Source organism: Balaenoptera musculus, chromosome X (assembly GCF_009873245.2).
Source record: "Balaenoptera musculus isolate JJ_BM4_2016_0621 chromosome X, mBalMus1.pri.v3, whole genome shotgun sequence".
NCBI classification, from domain to species: domain Eukaryota; kingdom Metazoa; phylum Chordata; class Mammalia; order Artiodactyla; family Balaenopteridae; genus Balaenoptera; species Balaenoptera musculus.
In genome coordinates, this window is record NC_045806.1 from 41932049 (window position 1) to 41954855 (window position 22807).

General features: G+C 48.1%; 2 protein-coding genes across 10 annotated transcripts; both read left to right on the forward strand.

Moving 5' to 3' along the window:
• The first annotated feature begins 6169 nt into the window (after positions 1-6169).
• Positions 6170-18095, forward strand: PORCN (porcupine O-acyltransferase). 7 transcript variants are annotated; one of them, XM_036840564.1, is made up of 15 exons: positions 6170-6301; positions 6970-7142; positions 8407-8599; positions 8924-8967; positions 9353-9534; positions 9616-9746; positions 9862-9879; positions 11101-11115; positions 11215-11340; positions 11501-11601; positions 12658-12734; positions 12828-12891; positions 13008-13093; positions 14119-14229; positions 16143-16540. In XM_036840564.1, the coding sequence occupies exons 2-15, from the start codon at positions 7007-7009 to the stop codon at positions 16242-16244; spliced, it is 1386 nt and encodes a 461-aa protein (XP_036696459.1). In that variant the 5' UTR covers positions 6170-6301; positions 6970-7006; the 3' UTR covers positions 16245-16540. The 7 variants fall into 7 exon arrangements, 4 of the variants coding, with proteins under 4 accessions (XP_036696459.1, XP_036696460.1, XP_036696462.1 ...); XR_005018402.1 differs by lacking the exons at positions 12828-12891; positions 16143-16540 and adding an exon at positions 18078-18095; XR_005018400.1 differs by lacking the exon at positions 12828-12891 and having other exon boundaries at positions 16143-16546.
• Positions 17229-21642, forward strand: LOC118889022 (EBP cholestenol delta-isomerase). Of its 3 annotated transcripts, none has more exons than XM_036840570.1 (5): positions 17229-17674; positions 18626-18937; positions 20263-20299; positions 20425-20555; positions 21182-21642. In XM_036840570.1, the coding sequence occupies exons 2-5, from the start codon at positions 18637-18639 to the stop codon at positions 21403-21405; spliced, it is 693 nt and encodes a 230-aa protein (XP_036696465.1). In that variant the 5' UTR covers positions 17229-17674; positions 18626-18636; the 3' UTR covers positions 21406-21642. The 3 variants fall into 3 exon arrangements, with proteins under 3 accessions (XP_036696465.1, XP_036696464.1, XP_036696466.1); XM_036840569.1 differs by having other exon boundaries at positions 17231-17674; positions 18574-18937; positions 21182-21640; XM_036840571.1 differs by lacking the exon at positions 17229-17674 and adding an exon at positions 17959-17977 and having other exon boundaries at positions 21182-21405.
• Positions 21643-22807: the final 1165 nt, after the last annotated feature.

The following is a 22807-nucleotide window of genomic DNA, read 5'->3' on the forward strand; positions in this document are numbered from 1 at the left end:
TTCCACAGTGAATCAGGTTAGTGAATCTGAAACTACTGAATGTGTACTTTAGGACTGAGCAAATAAGTAAAATTCTTGTGGCTAATGAGAATCAGGTTTCTCACTGTTGGAGAAGGGAGTTACAAACAGAAAGGGAAACAGAGAAAGGCTCGGATGAACACTCTGGTGTTGGATTGGTATTGTACAGTAGATGTCAGTAGGAACTCATGGATTTTAATGTATAAGTAGAAAGATAGATGTGTGTATGGATTTACATACATATGTGTATATGGATTCACAACATATACGCATCCATATTATATCCTAACTCTGTCCACGGAGAGGGCCCAGAATCAGCAACACTACAGAAGCAATGAGCACTTCTAGTGCCCAGATCTTGGTGTCCTAAGTGCCATTATCCACTCAAAGAAAACGAAGCTTCTTTGGAGAAATGTCTGAGTCCAGGGCCAGGACTGGGAAAGTACAAGATGAGCCTGAAACATCTTGATGTGATCTAAAGGAAAGATGTGCTTTAAAAAATGATGGAGACATGCCAAAAGGACACAGGAGCCAGCTCGAAGAGACTCCCACTGGCCAAAACTAGAACAATTTGAGCATTAAAATAAATAATCACAGTTCTTTTAAACAAATGGCGTTGGGAAAACTGGATATCCACATGCAAAAGAATGAAGTTGGGTCATATCATATACAAAAATTAACTCACAATGGATCAAACATATAAATGGTAGACCTAAAACTATAAAACTCTTGGAAGAAAACAGAGGGAAAGCTTCATGACATTGGATTTAGTAATGATTTCTTGGATATGACACCAAAAGCACAGGCAACAAAAGAAAAAAATAGGTAAGTCGGCTATGTCAAAATTAAGAACTTCTGTGCATCAAAGGACACAATCAACAGAGTGAAAAGGCAATCCATGGAATGGGAAAGAATATTTACAAATCATATATCTGATAAGGGGCTAATATCCAGAACATACAAAGAACCCCTACAACTCAACAACAACAACAACCATTTTCAAATGAGCAAAGGACTTGAATAGACATTTCTCCAAAGAATATATATAAATGAGGCCAATAACCACATGAAAAGATTATAAACATCACTAATCATTAGGGAAATACAAGTCAAAACCACAGTGAGGGGCTTCCCTGGTGGCGCAGTGGTTAAGAATCCGCCTGCCAAGGCAGGGGACACGGGTTCGAGCCCTGGTCCGGGAAGATCCCACATGTCGCGGAGCAACTAAGCCCGTGCGCCACAGCTACTGAGCCTGCGCTCTAGAGCCCGCGAGCCACAGCTACTGAGCCCGCGTGCCACAACTACTGAAGCCCTTGTGCCTAGAGCCAGTGCTCTGCAACGAGAGAAGCTACCGCAACGAGAAGCCCACGCACTGCAGCAAAGAGTAGCCCCCGCTCGCCGCAATTAAAGAAAGCCCATGTGCAGCAAAGACCCAATGCAGCCAAAACTAAAATAAACAAATAAATTTATAATTAAAAAAAAACAAACCACAGTGAGATACCACCTCATACCCATTAGGGTGACTACTATAAAAATAAATAAATAAATAAAATAACAAAAAATAACAAGGGTTGGTTAGGATAACCTTGTTGGAACTCCTGTGCACTGTTGGTTGGAATGTGAAATGCTGCAGTCATTGCAGAAAACAATATGGTGGTTCCTCAGAAAACTAAGAATAGAATTACCATATGATACAGCAATTCCATTTCTGGACATATAACCAAAAGAATTGAAAGCAGGGTCTCAGAGAGGCATCTGTACACCTGTGTTCATAGTAGCATTATTCATAATAGCCAAAAGGTGGAAGCAACCCAAGTGTTCACCAATGGATGAATGGATAAACAAAATGTAGCATATACATATAATGGAATATTATTCAGTCTTAAAAAAGGAGATTCTGACACATGCTACAATATGGATGAACCTTGAGGACATTATGCTAAGTGAAATAAGCCAGTCACAAAAGGGCGAATACTGTATGATTCCATTTACATGAGGTACTTAGAGTAGCCAAATTCATAGAAACAGAAAGTAAAATGGTGGTTGCCAGGGGTTGGGGGAAGAGGGAAGGGGAGTTGATGTTTAACAGGTATGGAGTTTAAGTTTGGAAAGATGAAAAAAGTTCTGGAGATGGATGGTGGTGTTGATTGCACAACAATGTGAATATATTTAATGCCACTGAACTGTGCACTTAAAAATGGTTAAGATGGACTTCCCTGGTGGTGCAGTGGTTAAGAATCTGCCTGCCAATGCAGGGGACATGGGTTCGAGCCCTGGTCCGGGAAGATTCCACATGCTGAGGAGCAACTAAGCCCGTGTGCCACAACTACTGAGCCTGTGCTCTAGAGCCCACGAGCCACAACTACTGAGCCCGCATGCCACAACTACTGAAGCCCGTGCGCCTAGAGCCCATGCTCCACAACAAGAGAAGCCACCGCAATGAGAAGCCCGTGCACCGCAACAAACAGTAGCCCCCAATCGCCGCAAAAAAAGAAAGCCCGTGCACAGTAACGAAGACCCAATGCAGCCAAAAATAAATAAATAAATAAATGTATTTTTTTTAAATGGTTAAGATGCTAAACTTTATGTTATGTGTATTTTATCACAGTTTAAAAAATTATGTTCAGTGAAAGAAACAAGACACAAAAGATTTGTGATTGTATGATTTCATTTATATGAAATGTCCAGAATAAGCAAATCCAGAATGAGATTAGTGGTTGCCTAGGGCTGTCAGGGACAGATAGGGAGTGAATGCTAACAGTCACAGGGTTTCTTTTTGGGGTGATCGAAATATCCTAAAATTAGATTGTGGTGATTTCTGCACAAGCCTATAAATACACTAACTACCATTGCCTTGTACAACTAACTTGGGTGAATTTTATGGTATGTAAATTATATCTCAATTAAGCTACTTTTATAACTACATAAAGAGAGTAACTGGGACTTCCCTGGTGGCGCAGTGGTTAAGAATCCACCTGCCAATACAGGGGACACGGGTTCGAGCCCTGGTCCGGGAAGATCCCACATACCATGGAGCAGCTAAGCCCGCGCGCCACAACTACTGAAGCCCCCGCACCTAGAGCCCGTGCTCCACAACAAGAGAAGCCACGCAATGAAGACTAGCCCACGCTCGCCGCAACTAGAGAAAGCCCACGCACACCAACGAAGACCCAACGCAGCCAAAAATAAATTAATTAATAAATTAATTTTAAAAAGATTGTAACTGATTTTAACCTGTAAATTGTGAGTCCCACACTGATACAAATAAAGAAATGAATAAATAAATACATGGGGAAGAAGAGAAAGCTCTTTCTCACAGTAGAATCCCAGCTATACATGTAAAAGAAAATCATCATATGGCCACCATCATAGTAGTAATTGCTTCAGGCAAGAATCACCAATGGATGCTAAACTGGTGAGTGGAAGTTTGACGAAAAATAGGAAAGATACATAATCTCAAAGTATGTCCCTACAAGATACTTATTAATTACAAAGGGGAAAGAGTACATTTCGGTGGAGAAACCTGGAAAACGCCACCTTAATCGAATGATCAAAGCTAATACCAACAATTTGGAATTAACCAATGCTTTGTGCTTCCGGATACACTGAGGAGAACACAGCGTCACTTCTGTGGAATTCCTGCCCAAAATGCATAATCCAAATCTAATCTTGAGGAAACATCAGATAAACCCAAATTTAAGGACATTCTTCCAAAGCACTGACCTGTGCTCTTTGAAAACATCAAGATCGTGAAAGTTAATGGAAGATGGAGACATTGTTCCAGATTGAAAGAGATCAAAAAGACCTGATAAAGGAATGCAGCTCGTGACCTAGGATTTCCTTTTCCTAGGAAATAAAAGGACAGTATTGGCACACCCACTAGGATGGCTAGAATCAAAGAGTCAGATAACAAAGTGTTTGTGAAGACGTGGAGAAATTGGAACCCTCAAACTCTGCTGGTAGGAACGTAAGAAAATGTCCTTGTTCTTAGAAATTTTATACTGAAGTATTTAATTGAAAGGGCATCACACCTGCAACTACGATCAAATACTTTAGAAAAAATTATAGATAGATAGATAGATAGACAGATAGATACATAGAGATATACTGAGAGAAAAAGAGAGACAAAATGAGAGAGAGAAAACATTCTGAGGCTTGGCAATTTTTTTTTTTTTTGTCAATCTAATAAGCAAAGAATGGGATCTCTTTGTCTTAATTTTCATCTTTAATTACAGGGAGGCCATTTAAAATGTCCTAGAAACTATAACCCAGAATGACTACAAAGGCTATAAAGTCTGACAGATATTTACTGAGTGCCCACTCTCTACTAAGCTCCAGCGGTAAAAATATGAAACATCACACCTAGTAGATATGAAATCATATCTGTTGTTTTAATTTTGCATTTCCCTGATAAAGAGATTGAGTTATCTTTTCATATATTATACATATGGGCCATTTCAAGTGACTTCTGCCGTGAATTACCTATTCATGTCTACTGTCCATTTTCTAGTGTATTGTTTGTCCTTTTCTTATTGATTTGTAGATGCCCTTTATATGTCCTAGAATCTAGAGACTAGTTCTTTGTCACACACATCAAAAGACTAGATGGAAACAATCAAGTCTGTGAAGCTCAGGGTACGCATAGTGAGGATCTTCCAGTTTTAAATGCCAGGTCTTGCAACCAAAGGAAATATTTCTTGCTTGTGCTGTGGGTCATTGTTGACTCGATTTGAGTATGTTTGAAAACTGAGGAAAAAATTAGAATGAAGTCTAAGTCATAAAGTTTATGGCCTGTATTCTGCTGTTAAGGAAAGGAATTAATATTTGTGCATCTGGTCTATGTAATTATCCATTACAGTTGACCACTGAACAACTGGGGGGGGGGGGGTTTCAATCCGTTTATAATTCATAGCCGGCCTTCCATACCCACAGTTCCTCCACATCCCAGGAATCAACCAAACAAGGACTGTGTGGTACCGTAGTATTTACTATTGAAAAATATCCACCTATCAGTGGATTGTGCAGTTCAAACCTGCGTTGTTCAAGAGTCAACTGTTAAATATTTTTCATTTGTAATATATGCATATTCATTTATGAGTTAAAACTCCATTTAACTTCATGTTAACATTTTTTTAAAGAGAGGAGACATGCATTTCTCTTCAATTGCCATTGGTATTTCCAAGCAAAGAACTGCTAATCCCACTCTTTTGTTTAACAGAAAGAGACACTGAAGCCCGGGGAGTGGGCATGGCTTGCCCAGCTCCATACAGGCAGGCATTAATCTGATTAGAACCTGTTTTCCTTAGCTCCTCAGGTCAGGGTGGGGTCCAGCTTGACCTTGGCTTCCTTCTCCCTTCCACTTGATAGCTAAGTAAGTATGCAGTCCGTGCCCAATAAATGCTCCTTTGGAAAAAGGCCCTTCATCAGCCTAGGGACAGAGCGGAGTGTCCAGACACTGCAGGGTAGGGTAGGCAGACAGCAAGTGCTGCATAAATCCTCAGAGTTGGTGCAGATAGGGCCCAATACAAACCATTGTTGGGGACGCTGTAAGTGCTTTATAAATGCTCCCAGTCGGTGCTCCGTACTAGCCTCCGGAAGGAGTCCCTAAGGGAAAGCACAGGCGCCTAATTCTTGCTCCTAGGTGACAGTCAGTACTGGTGTTTCTGGCCGGTCCCTGGTGCTGGAGAGGGTTGGAAATTCCCATAGTTCCTTCACAGGATGGGAAAGGAGAGACCTCGGTTTATTTTCCCATCTGTGAAAAGGGGGCACAACAGTGACACGAAGACGTGCGCGGGTGGGCAGTTTCGGGGGCGAGGCCGATGGCTGGGGAAACGGACTTTCTCTCCTCCCTCCCCCATCTTTCCCATCTCGGCTTCCAAGGATTAGGAATTTGGCGTTTGGGCAGTTTGTTCTTGGACGGCCAGAAGACCTCCCGACGCGACCCTTCAGGGACTGGCACATCAAGAGGTCGGAAAGGTGCGGGATCCAACGTTCCACGCGCCGACGTCCTCCCGCGCCCGGCTCCTCTCAACCTCCCGCTCCTCCTTCCCTCAATCCTCCCGCTCCCCTCCTCCTCCGTCCCCGCCCCGCTCCTGTCCTCTTATTGGCCGAGCGGGCCGGCCGGGCCTCCCCGGGATTTAAAGGGCCCGCTCTCCGCGCCGCCCTGGGAGCCGCAGCTGGTCCCGGCCTTGCGGCCTGCGGGGGAGGCTGCCCGGAGGAGGCGGCGACGGTGGCGGCGGCTGTACGTCCCCGGCCCCCTGGACCGCAGCTTTCTTACTGCCAGGTAGGTCGCCGGTAGTGCACGTGCGGCTCTCCCGCTCGCATCCTGAGCCGGCCTCCCCTTGCGGGTCTGCAGCGCGTGTGCTAGGGCCCCCTCTCCATCACCTTTCCAACTCTCCCTTCTGCTGTGTCCCTTACCACCACCTCCACCTCCCTGCAGCCCCCGGGCCTGGGCAGGGCTTTGTTGGCGGCCGGGAGAGGCCGGGTGGGGGTGGGATGGGGCGCGCGGGGGATACAGGACACCCCCCACATCCGTTCAAGGAGAGATGCACACGGCCCCCAAGTGTCACAGGATCTCCCTCTCTGCCCTCCACACTGAGTGACTCTACCTCGGAAACCAGGGAGCCCCCCAATTTGATATACGGGCCTAGAATGTACACCATTCAATCACTATCGGACCCGGACTGTTCCCAGCATACAAGAAACACAGGTCCTTCATTCACCGCAGGTCATGGGCTGTGTGTGTGCACCCAGAACACCCCCCCACACACACAGCTGGCGGCTCAATCTGATGTACCTGACACTCACACCCTCCCCCAGCCCCCCAGTACCCTGTCTCTACAAGGGTTGGACAGCCCCAGACTGAAATCTGAGTGCTCAAGTCCATCTCTTGAGCATCGTCTGCCCCGTGGACATCCCAGCTAAGCTCCTTCTATGTCCCCCCTTTGGCAGGTCTATCCATCTGTCCATCCGTCCGTGGGGGTCCACAATGGCCACCTTCAGCCGCCAGGAATTTTTCCAGCAGCTGCTGCAGGGCTGTCTCCTGCCTACTGCCCAGCAGGGCCTTGACCAGCTCTGGCTGCTCCTTGCCATCTGCCTCGCCTGCCGCCTCCTGTGGAGGCTTGGTAAGTGCCTGCCACACCATGGGCCCCCACGCCAGGCCAAATCACACCTACCACGTTCATCCATACCAAGCCCCACTTTATCCTGCCACATCTTGCTAAGCCAAGCCAGGCTCATACACGTCCAGCCTACCACAGCCCACCAGGCTAAGCGCCATTCTACCACACCACGTCCTACTAACCCAGCCACCCCATGCTACACCACACCAAGCCACATCCTGCCATGCCAAGCCACATCCTGCCATGCCAAGCCATACCTTTCCGTACCCCTGGGTTCTGGGACTGTTGAAAGCTGAGGTTCTTGGATCTTGGGATCCTGAAATGCCTACATCCCAAGGTTATAAGATTCTGAAATGCTGATGTCACAGGGTTATGGAAAGTACCATGTATCCCAAAGTGCCGTGTTATAGAGTTTGGGGATTCTGACAAGTTGAAATTCTCACATTCCAGGCTTCCAAAATGCTGGCATTCTGGATTTCTGGAATCAAGGCATGATAAAGTCTCTGGATTCTAGGATTCTGGAATGTTTCCACAAATCGTGGCAAGCCTATATCCAAACAACAAGATCCCAAGTACCCGAGATTCCTATGGGATGCTGAGAATTTTGGAAATCTGAGATTCAGAAGTTCTACGCTTTCTTTTTTCTTGTTCTTTAATTTTAAATGGATGTTTTATTTTTTCCCCAGGTTTATCATTTTGAAAAGTTTCAAAGTTACTGAAAAGCTAAGTTGAAAGAATAGTACAATGAACACCCATATATGCATCACCCGATTCTCCAACTGTCAACATCTTGCCACATTAGCTCGCCCTATCTACCTATCTATCTACCTATCTACCTATCTATCCGTCCGTCCATCTGCCTATCTCTCTATCTATCATCTTCCTGAATCACTTGAATAACCTGCTGACACTTCATCCCAAATCCTCTTGCGTGTGTCCCCCAAGAACAAAGACATCTTCCCCCCACAGCCATAGTCTCAACCATCACCCCTCAGGAAATTTAATCTTGATGCCATAATATTATTCAATATAAGTTATTCAAATTTCCTCCAGGGTTCCCAAAGTGACCTTTATAGATGTCTCTTTTCTTTAAACCCAAGCCCTGCCACCTCCCCAGCTCCCCAACACCTGCTTTGGGCCCCCTGCAATCCCACCACGTTCCAACCTCTAAGCCTTTCCCTGAGCTACGTCCTCTGCCCAGGCTGCCCTTCTACCAGCCCTGCTCTAATTCCCTTTCTTGTTCTCTCTCTCTTTCTCTCACCCAAAGGGTTGCCATCCTACCTGAAGCATGCAAGCACCGTGGCAGGCGGGTTCTTCAGCCTCTACCACTTCTTCCAGCTGCACATGGTTTGGGTCGTGCTGCTCAGCCTCCTGTGCTACCTCGTGCTGTTCCTCTGCCGACATTCCTCCCATCGCGGCGTCTTCCTCTCCGTCACCATCCTCATCTACCTACTCATGGGGTATGGGTGTATGTCCTCATCCCCACGCTGTCAGCAGAAGGGCGGGGGGATCCCCAGGCCGCCCCTCCTGAGGCTCTCCAGGACAGGGAGGACGTGGGGTGTTTCTGGAGGGGGTGGAAATCTGGGAGACTTGTTCTTTCTGAAGGCTACACAGAACAGGCTGGACTTGAGCTCCCCCTGGAGGAGGGAGCCCTGGAGAACTATTCCTCCATGAGGTTGTGCAGGGCAGGGAAGGGTATACCCTCTCTGCCCCTTGGTTTCCCCCCTTTGTGGTATCTGAGGCCAGGGGAGTCATAGGGCCAAGACCACCACCTTTTTCCTCAGTGAGATGCACATGGTGGACACCGTGACATGGCACAAGATGAGAGGTAGGCAGCCCTGGCCCTCTCCCCTGCCCCAGCCCTCCAGCCCCACTCCACATCTCCTAACTCCCCCCACCCTGTCTTTCCTTCCCCACTTTTCTCCCTCATCTGCCTAGCCCACTGGACACGCAGCCCTTAGATTCCCCTTACATCTGTGTTTCTCTCTACCATGTCTCTTCCCCATCTGTCTGTCCCATCTCATGTCCATGCCTGACTCTCTTGAGTCAGGACATCTGCCAGTCCTGGGCCTACCTGCTCAACTGCCTGTCTGGCCCCATGCCCACCTCTCCACACTTGCTCTTCTTTCTTACCGCCTCTCACCTGGTGTTCCCCATCCCCCCATGCTGACCTGCTCTCTGCTCATCCACTTGACCATGGGCACCACACCTAGGGGCCCAGATGATTGTGGCCATGAAGGCGGTGTCTCTGGGCTTCGACCTGGACCGGGGTGAGGTGGGTGCAGTGCCCTCGCCCGTGGAGTTCATGGGCTACCTCTACTTCGTGGGCACCATCGTCTTTGGGCCCTGGATATCCTTCCACAGCTACCTACAGGCCGTCCAAGGCCGCCCGCTGGTGAGGTCCTGGGTGGACGGGTGGGCAGGGACCATGGGAAGCCACCATGGGGCAGTGTTCATGGAGCCTTGATCCCCACAGAGCCGCCGATGGCTGCAGAAGGTGGCCCGGAGTCTGGCGCTGGCCCTGCTGTGCCTTGTGCTGTCCACCTGTGTGGGCCCCTACCTCTTCCCGTACTTCATCCCCCTTGATGGTGACCGCCTCCTTCGCAAGTGAGCACAGCCTTCGAGGCCTCTGCCCAGCAGTGAGGGGGTTGGGGAGGGACCTGGGGTCTCCCCAGCTCTTGAGTTGTCTCTTAATGCTTCTGTCTGTCTTCTGTTACTACAGCAAGAAACGCAAAGCCAGGTAAATGAGGGCAGGTGCTGAGGGCGAGTGGGGCTGAATGGGGGTGGGTGCACAGTCTGTGACTGATCGGTTCTGTGAGTCTGAGACTGTCTGACCATCCACCCGGTGACTAGACAGAGACTGAGTGTCTGTGGCTGTGGTTTGACCAAGATTGGCCGTATGACTCCGTGTACAGTGGATACTCCGTCACATACTGTGCCTGGCTGTCCGTCTGTTCTGCTATTTCACCACCAGAAGCAAGTTATGTGACTGCAATGGGGAGCCACAAGTATGTGTTGGTTGGTGACACTGACCTGTCTGTGACTCTAGCTAGGGGTTTGTATAGGTTGTTTACCTATCAGCCAGGGACTCCTGTGTGGGACTGGAGTTCTGGCTGTCTGGCTGGGCGGTTGCCCACAATGGGAGTATGTGGCTGTCACTGGATAGGATAAATCTGGCTTGTCTGTAACCTGGCTGGGAATGGGTCTGACTGTCGCGTGTCGTGCGCATGTCTGTGATGGATTCTGCCTGTGGGTCTGCCTTCTCTGGCTCCTTGGTATTGTCTAGCTGAGGGGCAGAACCGACCATCCACCTCTGGTGTGACTAGGCTTTCATCCAGCTATTTGACTGTATGACCTTCTCCCCTACTCATTGGCCGCTGATTGTGTCTGATGCTGAATGAGGCTCTGAAGGGTGGAATGACTTGCCCAGTGTCACCCAACTAAGCAGCCAGGCACTAATCCCAGGCCTGAATCCAGAACCTACGCTTTTTCCTGTGTAAGATGCTGCCTGTCTTTGACCGTGTCTGATTGTACAACTGACAGGATGACTATCTGAGTGCAGAATTGTGTGTGCATGCATAACAGGGTGCTTGATGGTCTCTGTGCCTAACTAAAGGACTTCCGGGTATCTTATGGTCACCGAATCAGGTCAGAGAGCTTGGAGTCTGATAGTATGTGTGTCTGGCCATGTGGCTGTGAGGTCAGCCTCTAACAGTCCCTGGGTCTGGATGTCTGGCCACGTGAAGCTGCAGGACCGTGTCATATTATAGGGCAGCTCACACATCCATTTGAGCTACCTGAAACTAACTGATGGTGTACGGATGGATAGATGTGTGGGACTATCACAGCACACCTCTTTTGCTGCCATATTTGTCTGTCTTGTTGATGAACAACTCAGGCCAGCCTCCAGGGCCTCTCTGACTCTCTTTCCTTTCTTCTCTGCTGCCTTCCTGACCCCTAGGGGCACCATGGTAAGGTGAGTCCACAGAGAGGGGCCAGGGATGCTGGCACATGGTGGGGTGTCATGCTGGGGCCTGGGCGTGATGCCTCTCTCTCCCTGGCTCCTTTCCCGCAGGTGGCTGCGAGCCTATGAGAGCGCTGTCTCCTTCCACTTCAGCAACTATTTTGTGGGCTTTCTGTCCGAGGCCACGGCCACGTTGGCGGGGGCTGGCTTCACCGAGGAGAAGGATCACCTGGAATGGTGGGGAGGGCTGGGGAGCCCCACCTCCCACAGGGTGCTGCCTAGAGGAGCTGCAGGGAGGAGGGGGGTGTTCCCGGGGGAGGGAACAGCCAAGAACAAAAGTGTAGCCGTCAGGTGGGTTGAAATCCCAAATGAGTTTGCGTGTCTCTTTTGCCCATAGGGACCTGACGGTCTCTAAGCCACTGAACGTGGAGCTGCCCCGGTCCATGGTGGAAGTTGTCACAAGCTGGAACCTGCCCATGTCTTATTGGCTAAATAACTGTGAGTCACCAAGTCACCACTCCAAGAGAGTTGGCAGTCCTCAACCCACACCCCTTTCACACATTCATACAACAAGCTGAAGATAGTAGGGACCAAAAAAATCTCCCAAATCCCTGCCCTTGTGGAGTTGACATTTTTGTGGGGGTAGCAGTATAATAATAAAAATAAAATACACAATAGTTCAGGTAGTGATAAGTGCTATGGTAAAAAAATAAATAAAGCAGGTAAAGATGATCTGGGAGTGTTAGGAGTGTGTGAGTAGGGGTAGATGCAATTTTAAATACATCATCCAGAGCAAGTCTCACTGAGGAGCTAACATTTGAGCAAAGACCGGAAGAAGGTGAGAGAGCAATCAATGCAAACATGTAGGGGAGGAATTTAACACATGGAAGGAACAGCAAGTGCAAAGGCCCTGAGGCAGACGCATACCTGGCACATGTGAAAAACAGTGAGGAGACCAGTGTGGTGGGATCAGAGTGAGCGAGGGGACCGGTGGCAGGAGGTGAGGTTGGAGAGGTTACAGGGCCTGGTTCTGTAGGGCCTTTCTGGTCACAGGGAGGACTTTGGCTTTTTCTCTGAGAGAGATCTCAGAGCATGGGTCTGAGCAGAGGAGGTCCATGGGCTGACTTAGGTTGTACCAGGACCCTCTGGCTACTGTGAGGACAGACGGGGAGTGGGGGAGGGCAGAGTGGAAATGGGGAGGAGAGGTCAGATTCTGGATAAACTCTGAAGACAGAACTGACAGGATTTGCTGAGTTTGGTTATGGGCGTCAGGGGGCGGGGGGCAGATCAAGGGTGATAGTGAGGCTTTTGTCCTGAGGAACTGGAAGGGTGTACTTGACACTGGCTGCACTTGGGAAAGACTATAAGGAGGAGCAGGTTGGGAGGGAAGATCAGGAGCTAACTTTTAGACAATGTGAAGTTGGAGGCCATTATAAAGAGACTTCATCCTGGGGGCCCCAAGAGGTTGTGGGTATCCTCACCCTGCCCTATGGCCCTCCAGGAAGGGCAGGGGGGAATCTCAGGAGACTCTTGCCCCACATCTCCCCCCTGCAGATGTTTTCAAGAATGCTCTCCGCCTGGGGACCTTCTCAGCTGTGCTGGTCACCTATGCAGCCAGCGCCCTCCTGCACGTGAGCAGGGCAGAGTGGGACCAGGGTGGTAGCTGGATGGGGGTGGTAGGGCCTCCTCGTCACTCACCTCATTGCCCCCCACCCCCACCCCAGGGCTTCAGCTTCCACCTGGCTGCGGTGCTGCTGTCCCTGGCGTTTATCACTTATGTGGAGCACGGTGAGGGCGGAACCCAGCCCAGTAGATGGGATGGAAGGTTGGTGGTGGGCTGGAACCACGGTCCCCTGAGGCTAACCTGACGCCCTTACCTCTCCCCTGCCCCGCATCTGCCCTAGTCCTCCGAAAGCGCCTGGCTCGGATCCTCAGTGCCTGCATCTTGTCGAAACGGTGCCCACCAGACTGTTCACACCAGCATCGCTTGGTGAGGGTTCAGCCTAGGCAGCCTTGTGTCCAACTCTCCCCCTCAAAAATGACTTCTGTCTCCATCTTATATCTGTCTCAGGGTGCCCAGCTTCCTCTTCCAGTGCCCGAACCACCCCCATAACCTCACCTCTATTCACTGGCATCCATTTATCTAACGAACATTTATCAAGCAACTGCTATATACCCACCTAGCGTTTATTTTCCCCAGTGAACATCTGTTGAGCACCTGCTGGTATCAGGCACTGTTCTAGGTGCTGGAGACACAGTGGTGAACAAAACAGACCAAAGTCCCAGCCCTCTGGGACAAACATTTTAACAGAGGAGACAGTAAATAAAAAATAAGTCAAGTATAATAGTTTGTTAGATTGTGATTAGTGCCAAGGAGAAAATACATAAGAGAAAGAGAAAGGGAAGTATCAGGGGCTGAGTGGTTTCAAGTTTAAATGGGGAGGTGACTTTTGAGTTCTTTAACTGAAGGAGGTGAGGGAGGGAAGCATTCCAGGCAAAGGGAACAACCAGAGTAAAGGCCCTGAGATGGGAGAGGCCCTGGAATATTTGAGCAACAGCGAGGAGGCCGGTATGGCTTGAGCAGAGTGAGTGAGAGGGGGAGAGGTGGGCCCTGTAGGTCACAGTGGGGATTTGCTTTCATTTGAGTCTTTTTTTTTTTCTCATTCTTTTTGCAACAAGAAGTATGGAGAATTTCAGATTTGCCTCCCACCCGACAACCAATGTTTATCACCGTAAACCCCCAGCTCAAAGCCCCATCCACCATTCTTCCTCCTCTGCCTGAATACTCACATCTCCCCCAACCTGGACGCTCTCATGCTAACAGTACCCTCATCCTTGGATACCCCTTGAGCTCCCATAGGAGGATCAGAACCATCTCTTTCCTACCCTGGGGGTGGGTGCCCTGGACATCCTCATTCCTGTGCCTTGTGCGTTTCCCTGTGTGCCCCTGCCCAAGTGGGGCTGGGGGATGGTGATTAGGTCCAGCTGCCAAGCATATCCATCTGTTCCCCACAGGGTCTGGGGGTGCGAGCCTTAAACCTGCTCTTTGGGGCCCTGGCCATCTTCCACCTGGCCTACCTGGGCTCCCTGTTCGATGTTGATGTGGACGACACCACAGAGGAGCAGGTGAGGTGGGGCCCTGGGCTGGGGGTTACCCAGGGATGTGCTACCTGTTCATGGGAACCATGAGGACAAAGGTGGGGAGGCCAAGGCATGGGAACCTTGTGTCATCTGTCTCCAGCTTGTGTAGCCACTGCTCCACCGTCCTTCTGTCCCATTGTCCCTCTGGTTTATTCATACTGTTGGGTCTTTTACTTGGGTGAAGTGTGCAAAATACATTTATTTTACTTATAAGATTTATTTTCTAGAGATGGCGTGCAAAATCCAGGTTTCACTTTTTTAAAAGTTAATTATTTCATCATTTTTATTTAGGTAGAATTCGCAAGATTTCTTTATTTAATTTGTTAAAAAAAATAGTGTTACTTACATTGATTGTGCAAATCCTGGATTCTACTTAAAAAGTGTATGTTAAAATGTATATACTAGTTTTATGCAGGTGGAGTGTGCACATTCCAGGTTTTACTCCTTTTTAAATGAAAAACAATTTCAAACTAATGTTTATTCATATGGCACTAGCAGGATCCCGGTTTAGCTTCTCTTTTAGTTCATTTTCTTTCTTTTTTTTTTTTGGCCATGCCGGGTGGCTTTCAGGATCTTAGTTCCCCGACCAGGGATTGAACCCTGGCCCCCGCAGTGAAAGCACCGAGTCCTAACCACTGCATGGCCAGGGAATACCCTGAATTAACTATTTAAAGTTTTAATAAAAATAAAACAAAAATTTTATTTAAAAAGAAGCAAAACCCAGATTTTGCACATTCAACCTGAATAAAAAATTTAAAATTGTTTTTAATGACAAAATATAAAATAATATAAAGTTTTATTTTCAATTAAAAATTTAACTAAGGGAATTCCCTGGCTGTGCAGTGGTTAGGACTCGGCGCTTTCACTGCGGGGGCCAGGGTTCAATCCCTGGTCGGGGAACTAAGATCCCTCAAGCCACGTGGCATGACCAAAAAAAAAGTTAATGCATATCACGTGGTTGAAAAACCAAACAGTATTCAAGATATTCAGGGGAAAGTCTTATTCCTGCCGTCTTACCCCCACCCTCTTACAGGTAACCACTTTTATTCATTTTATTAAACTATCCTTCTAAAATTGAAGCATAATAAGCAGATATAAAAATATATTTTAATTCCCTCCCCCCTGCTTTTTACCCTAAAGGTAACACATGAATGACACTGTGCTGCATGTTGCTTTTTTCACATAATTCCTGAAAACCTTCCACATGAAGACATAGAGTGTCCTCGTTCATTTTTTCCATTGTGACACAATGTAGTTTGTCCCTTATTGGTGGACACCCAGGTGATTCCCACTCTTTTCCTATGGTAAGTGGTGCTGCAGCAAGTAATACCCTCACATCCATGTGGATTCACATAGGTGCAGACAGAGCTGTAGGATCTAGTCTTGACAGCAATGGAGAAGTTACCTTTTTGCCCTCCCACCAGCAGTGTGTGATCGTGCTTGATGCCCCGACAACAGAGTGCCTCTCAGACCTCATGGATATGTTTGCCAGTTTGAGTGGAGGAAGATGATGAGTGAGGCTGAGTATCTTTTCGTATATTTAAGAGCCATTTGGGTTTTTTTTTTCCTTTACTGAAAATGGCCTACCTACTCACCTCCTTTGCTAATTTTTGTCTTTTTAAAAAATCAATTTCTAGGAGCTCTTTATATATAAGGGAAAGTACAGGTCAGAGAGTGGGACTGCCTTGTCTTGTTTTTTAAATTTTTGAAAGAGAAGAAAATACAAAAGAAAAAAACTAAATCTGCTTACCTTTCATATGTACCCAATCTCTTCTCTGGGGCCTCACTCAGGGTTGCAGTGGAGTCACAGAAACGTCCTTGAGCAAAGGATAGGTTTTCCTGAGACCTTCTTTGTTCTTGCTGAGTGGGACCGACCATCACCGCTTTCTCTCCCACAGGGCTACGGCATGGCATACACTGTCCACAAATGGTCAGAGCTCAGCTGGGCCAGTCACTGGGTCACTTTTGGATGCTGGATCTTCTACCGTCTCATAGGCTGAGGCACATCTGTGGACCCTCACAACTCTCTCAAGACCCCTTCTCAGGGTGCCAGCTCTGATGGGGGATGAGGGAAGGCCCTCTCTCTAATTATTGACCCTCTCTCCATCCTTGACCCCCCCAACACCCATACACACACACACACACACACACACACACACACACACACACCATTTCCATGCCTGTCAATCCCCACCCCACCACAAGGCGGGAAGGGAGTGGTCCCTGCTGGGGCCTAGGGGCGGGGGATGCTTGGGGAACCAGAGAGGGGGAGATCCAGGGCCTCCCCGCCTTCCTTGTCCCTTTTTATATACAGTTTGTTATTATCAAATAAAAGTAGGAAGTATACAAAAGGCTCACTCTTCACTGCTCAGTGGGGAATAGAAGTGAGTTAGGAAGGGGGCACAGCATGGATAAAGGTTTGGAAGCTAGAAACCATGAAGAGGGAGGTTGTGATTGGTTCATGGTTAATTTATTATCATTCATGATTGGATGATGAGCCTGAGGATAGCACTGCTTGATTTGAGTGGGGCCAGGACAGATTGGATACTTGGATGTAGGGGAGGCCTGATACTAATTGGCTGGAAAAACTGAGGGATCCCCATTCGGTTTGGTTGCTCTGACTGGGACAGAGGAGGGAAAGACTGATGAAGAGTTGATGCTTATTGGTCCTTAGGACTGAGGGGTGTGGGTTCTAATTGGATAGGAGGCCTGGGTTGGATCTGGATACTGACTTAGTCTGGGTGCCCACTGGGTTACAGTTATGGAGTTCTGATTGGTTCTTTAGAGTTGGCAGGGGGAGATTGAGGGTCTCCATGCCAATTGGCCAACAAGGCTGAAGGGCCTGGGTTTTGATTGGTTCTTCTGACTTGAAGTCGGGAGAGGTGAAGAAGATGGCCTGAGGGAGAGGCAGAGGCAGCGTGTAGGATTTGATCTGCCTGTTGTATTAACAGCTTCCTTGCCCTTTCGGGGATTAGGATTGAAGGTTGGTCTGAGAAAAGATTTCGTTGCTCTGCCTTTGAAAATGAGGGCAAAGGTGAGAGGACACAACGCAATGCTGATTCAACAGCACAGAAACACCCGATTTCCGATGTGATTGATAAGGGGATAGGAAATTGAAGCCGCGACTCGCTGCAGGTTGGCTTCCACCGAAAACGCCCACCAACCTTGGCCCTCCCAGCCTCTTCCACGCCTGACTGGGTCTCAACCAACAGCGAAAATGGTACCAACGCGTGAGGGCGGGGTCGGCGGCACAGAGAATTGCTATTGGTTGGGAGCGGCACTGGCCTCCTTCCCACCCCCTCCATTGGCCAGTTCCGTAAGGCGGAACCTGTGAGGGGTTGGGTTTGAACCAGGGGTATTTCGGAGCCAGCGAGCGATCCTAGAGAGATCCCGGAGCCGCTGGGAGAGGCCGGTGCAGCCGCGCTGCTGGGTGAGTGCCCTCCGCCTGGCCTGCCACTCCATCCCTTAGTTCTCAATTGCTAAACGGCCAGCCCTCGGCGCGCCTGCGCGAGACCCTACCCTCCCCCCCGCGCCGTCCCACCACCCCCGCCACCCCCGCCACCCCCACGCGCCTGCGCAGGACCCCCGGCTACCGCGCAGTCGTCCGGACGACAGAAGATCCGCCTTCTCATTGGGCAGCTGAACTAGAGGATTCTAGTTCTGATTGGTGGTCTCTGTATTTGACCCTCCTTTTTCTCTTTAGCGCCCCGCGCAAGGCTCCTCTTTGTTGCAGGTTAGCCGCAGGCTGCGCAATTTCGGGACGGGTCGGGCAGTCCCACACACTGAACCTGAGGGTCGTCGTTCTGATTAGTCTTCTCTCTTCTGTCCTGCAGTTTCCAGGACTACGGGGAGGGTAACAGCTTTCCGTTGCATGATGCAAGACAGTGACCCCTGCCAATGGGACCTTACCTGGTCGTTGTGTCTCCCCCAGCCGACTGTGACCCCTGAGGGCGGGGATCAGGTGGCTCCCCCACCAAAGCGTGACCAATGAGGGCTGGGACCTAGTCTGATTCTTGTGTCTGCCCACCAGACTGTGACCAATGAGGGCAGAGACTAGGCCTGGTTCCTATCTTCCCCAGCAAACTGACCAATGAGGGCTGGGACCTGTTCTAGTTCCTGTGTCTACCGCATCCTGTGGCTCCCGGAGGGCTGGAACAAGCTTTCAGTCTTTCTGTGGCCTTGTAGTCATGTTTTTTAAAACAGTAAATAATTAGATTATTTTAATCGTGTCTGTATTAATTGGTTAATTGAGTCCATTTACATTTCTTGTCATAATAAACTATTTGGATTTGATTTTATGATCTTATTATGTGCTTTCTATTTGTTCAGGTTTTTCCTTTCCTTTTATTCTCCTTTCTACATATCCACACACCTCCATCAGCCTACAAAGACATGACCACCAATGCCAGCCCCGTGCACCCATACTGGCCCCGGCACCTGAGGCTGGACAACTTTGTGCCTAATGACTGCCCCACCTGGCATCTCCTGGCTGGCCTCTTCTCCATCTCTGGGGTCTTAGTTGTGACCACATGGCTGTTGTCAGGTCATGCTGCGGTCATCCCACTGGGGACTTGGCGGAGACTGTCCCTGTGCTGGTTTGCAGTATGTGGGTTCATTCACTTGGTGATTGAGGGCTGGTTCAGCCTCTACCACGAGGACCTTCTCGGAGACCAAGCCATCTTGTCTCAACTCTGTGAGTCCTGAGTTCTTCAGTGTGCCGTGGAAGGGAATTTCCTGGGCAGGGATTGGCTTAGATGTTTACCCACCCGCCAACTCTTTTCCATTCATTTTAAATAAAATTTTTAAATTTATTTAACTTTTTGTTGCATATATATTCACATGGATCCAAAACTAAACAATTTAAAGAGGTATGCAGTGAAAATCTGCCTTCTATCCACCAGGTTTCCCCAAATAATTGCATATGTTTCTTTTCAGGGTTTTACACATAAATTACACACATAAGCCTCAGTTTGCTCAATTGTAAAAGAGGGATAATAAGTCATATCCAAATATATGTAAGATACTTAGAACAGTGTTTGGCAGATAGTAGATGCCATATAACTTTATTGTCATCATCATCATCATCATTTTTATTTTTTCTTTTGTGTAAATGGTAACATGCTATGTACACTTCTGAACTTTGCTTTTTTTAAATGAGGACACTTACAGAACTATTTGACTTTTACAGTATTGATAGCATTTTCCACCAATATTTTGCTGTTACAAACAATACTCCTTTTTGGCCTCAAGAATTAATCTGCTAGAACATTCTTCTGCAAGTCTCAGTGTGGAGATCTGCTTTCATTTCTCTTGGGTAAATATGGAGGAGTGGAATGGCTGGGTCACATGGTAGATGTGTGTTTACCTTTATGAAAAACTGCCAAACTTTTCAAGAATGGCTGCACCAAAAAAAAAAAAAAAAAATGGCTGCACCATTTTATATTCCCACCGGCAGTATATGAGAGTTCTAGTTTCCCACATCCTCACTGACACTTGGTATGGTCAGGTGTTTCTTAAATTTTAGTCCTTCCAGTGGATGTGAGTGATATCTCATTATGGTTTTAATTTGCTTTCCCTTAATGACTAACAAAAGTTTGAGTAGCTTTCATGTGTTTACTGACCATTTGGAAATCCTCTTTTGTGAAAAACCTATTCCAGTCTCCTATTTTTACATTGGGTGATCTGTCTTTTTCTTGATTCTCTGCTCACTCTTTCATTTACTCATCTGTTCACCTTCTCTCTCTCTCTCTCGCTGTCACTCACTCATTGGCTACGTCCCTCACTCCATCATTTACACCTGCCTCATTTTATTCCACAAACATTTATTGAATACCAGACAATCACAGCAACACTTATTGTTCTGTGTCAGGTTTGCACACATTATCTTGTATACATGTATTAACCCTAGAGTCCAAACAACTACCCCATTTCACAGATGAGGAAACTGAGGCATGGGGAAGTTGGTCTGAGTTCCTTTTCCTGCTGATATTCTTCATGTATGTCTCTTGTCTTCTTCAGGGAAAGAGTATGCCAAGGGAGACAGCCGATACATCCTGTAAGTGTTTGCCTCTGTCAAGGGAGACCTGTGTTTTGGAGGGGTGGTGAGTCAGGGACCACTAATGGGGTGCCTTGTGGGGAGAGCACAGTGATGCCAGTGCCCCCCAATCCTTTCTCTTGCAGGAATGATACCTTCATGATATGCATGGAGACCGTCACAGCTTGCTTGTGGGGACCACTCAGCCTATGGGTGGTGATCGCCTTTCTCCGCCAGCAGCCCCTCCGCTTTGTCCTACAGCTTGTGGTCTCTGTGGGTGAGGAGAGGGCCCACACTGGGTGCTTGAGGGCTTGATGGGGGATCCACAGACATGGGGGCATCCCTGCGGGTGGGACCTCTCAGTGTGCCCATCCAGGGCTGAGTCAGACTGAATGACAAACTCCCTGAGGTTCTGGAACAGCCACGCCCCTCTTGGCCTGCATTCTCAAGCGAGGCGGGTTCATTTCTCCTCCCACTCCATCACAAAGTCTCCCATGAAGGTTACGGTTACATGAGGTGGCCCATGATGGTGGGAAGCCCCCGGATCCTCCAGGATCAAGATTCTGAGTTTCCTTCATCTGAGATTCAGTCCTCTTATGTTCTTACTTTGTTAACTTTCTGGAAATGTGAGTTCTCTTTAGTCCTGGAATCCTGAGCTGTCTTGAATGAAAGAATTTTGAGCTTCCTTAAATTCTAGAGATATGAACTCTCCTGAGTTCAGAAAGTCTCAGCTTCTGATTTCTGGAAATCTCACTTTTCTGTTTTCTCAAATCCTCAGCCGTATGATTGCAGAACTCTTATGTCTCTGAATTTGGGAATCCTGAGCTCTGATGACTTGGAAAATGGCTTGGAATTGTTCCCCCTCCTTACAGGATTTCCTTCTTCCCTTTCTATCTCCCACAGGTCAGATATACGGGGATGTGCTATATTTCCTGACAGAGCACCGTGAGGGATTCCAGCATGGGGAGCTGGGCCACCTGCTCTACTTCTGGTTTTACTTTGTCTTCTTGAACGCCCTGTGGCTGGTGCTGCCGGGAATCCTCGTGCTTGATTCTATAAAGCAACTTGCTCGTGCCCAGAGCACGCTGGACGCCAAAGCCACAAAAGCCAAGGGCAAGCAGAACTAATGAGTGATGAACTGGGCTTGAACACTGGCTATTGAGGAACTCTCCACCTGCCAGAAGATTCCAATCCTTGCTCTCACAGGTTGGAAGGACAAATCGAATTGATCTGTCAAACTCAGGCTGATGGGTGGACAGGGGGAAGAAAGGAGCTGTGTGGAGCTACAAAGGTACAAGAGAACCTTGGAAGTCTGTGATGGGGACAATTTTTTTAAATCAGGAAATAAAGATCTTGACCCTATACTGAGAGATCTTTAATGACTAACCCCAGAGATGCCCCATGACTGACCCCATAGACCCCTCCAGCACTCATTCCACAGACCACCATTCTCTCAGCCATAGACTGCCATCATCATCATGTAGACCTCAAATCTATGACCTCACAAATCCCCATCACTGACCCCACAGATTCCTCTGATGGCTGATTAGATCCATGAATCACACCTGTCAGCTCTTTTAAGGCGTGATCATCCACCCACACCCTTGGCGTTTTCTCCGGAACACACCTCTCTTTTTGCAATATGGACAGGCTGAGAATTTTCCAAATCCAAGTTCTTCAGTTTACTCAACCTCTTGTCTCCTGATCAGGTACCCCACAACTACCCCATCACTAACTCCATAGACCCCTCATTACTCACTCCAAAGACCCCCATCACTACCCTAACGATCCCATCGCTCACACCAGAGACCCCACAAAACTCACTCCACCACCCTCCCATCACTCACACCACATACTCCATCATTAACAACTAAGATACCCATCACTCTCCCCACAGCCTTTCATTTGCTCCATAGACAGACCATCATTCACCTAACAGACCCCATCACTCGCCCCAACAGACCTCCCATCACGTACAACTCCAAGGCTCACCTCATAGACTCCCTATCATGTGTCACACAAACCCTCTCACTCTCCCCACAAACCCCCTATCATTTACCTCATAGGCCTCTTATCACTCACCATACAGATCCCCTATCACCACCCTATAAACTCCCCATAACTCACCCTGCAGAATCCATCACTTACCTTACATACCCCGTCACTCACCCTATAGATCCCCAATTACCCCACAGATCTTCCATCACTTACCTCATATCCTATCACTCAACCCCACAGACCACCTATCATGTACCCACAGATACTCTTCACCCTAGAGATCCCCATCACTCATCCTGCACTCTCTGTCATTAACCTCATAGACCTTCAGTCATAAAACAAATGGGTACTTGAGGAATTTTGAGGAGATGACAAAGAATGAATAATAAAACTGCAGATACCTGGAGACTGGCTCCAGGTAACCTGTGCAGAGCAGGACTTCAGTTTAAATCCTGGTTCCGCTCGAGCCTACAGTGTAGCTTTTGAGAAATGCCTCACTGTTAAGGCCAAAGCCGTGCTTCACTTTCTCAC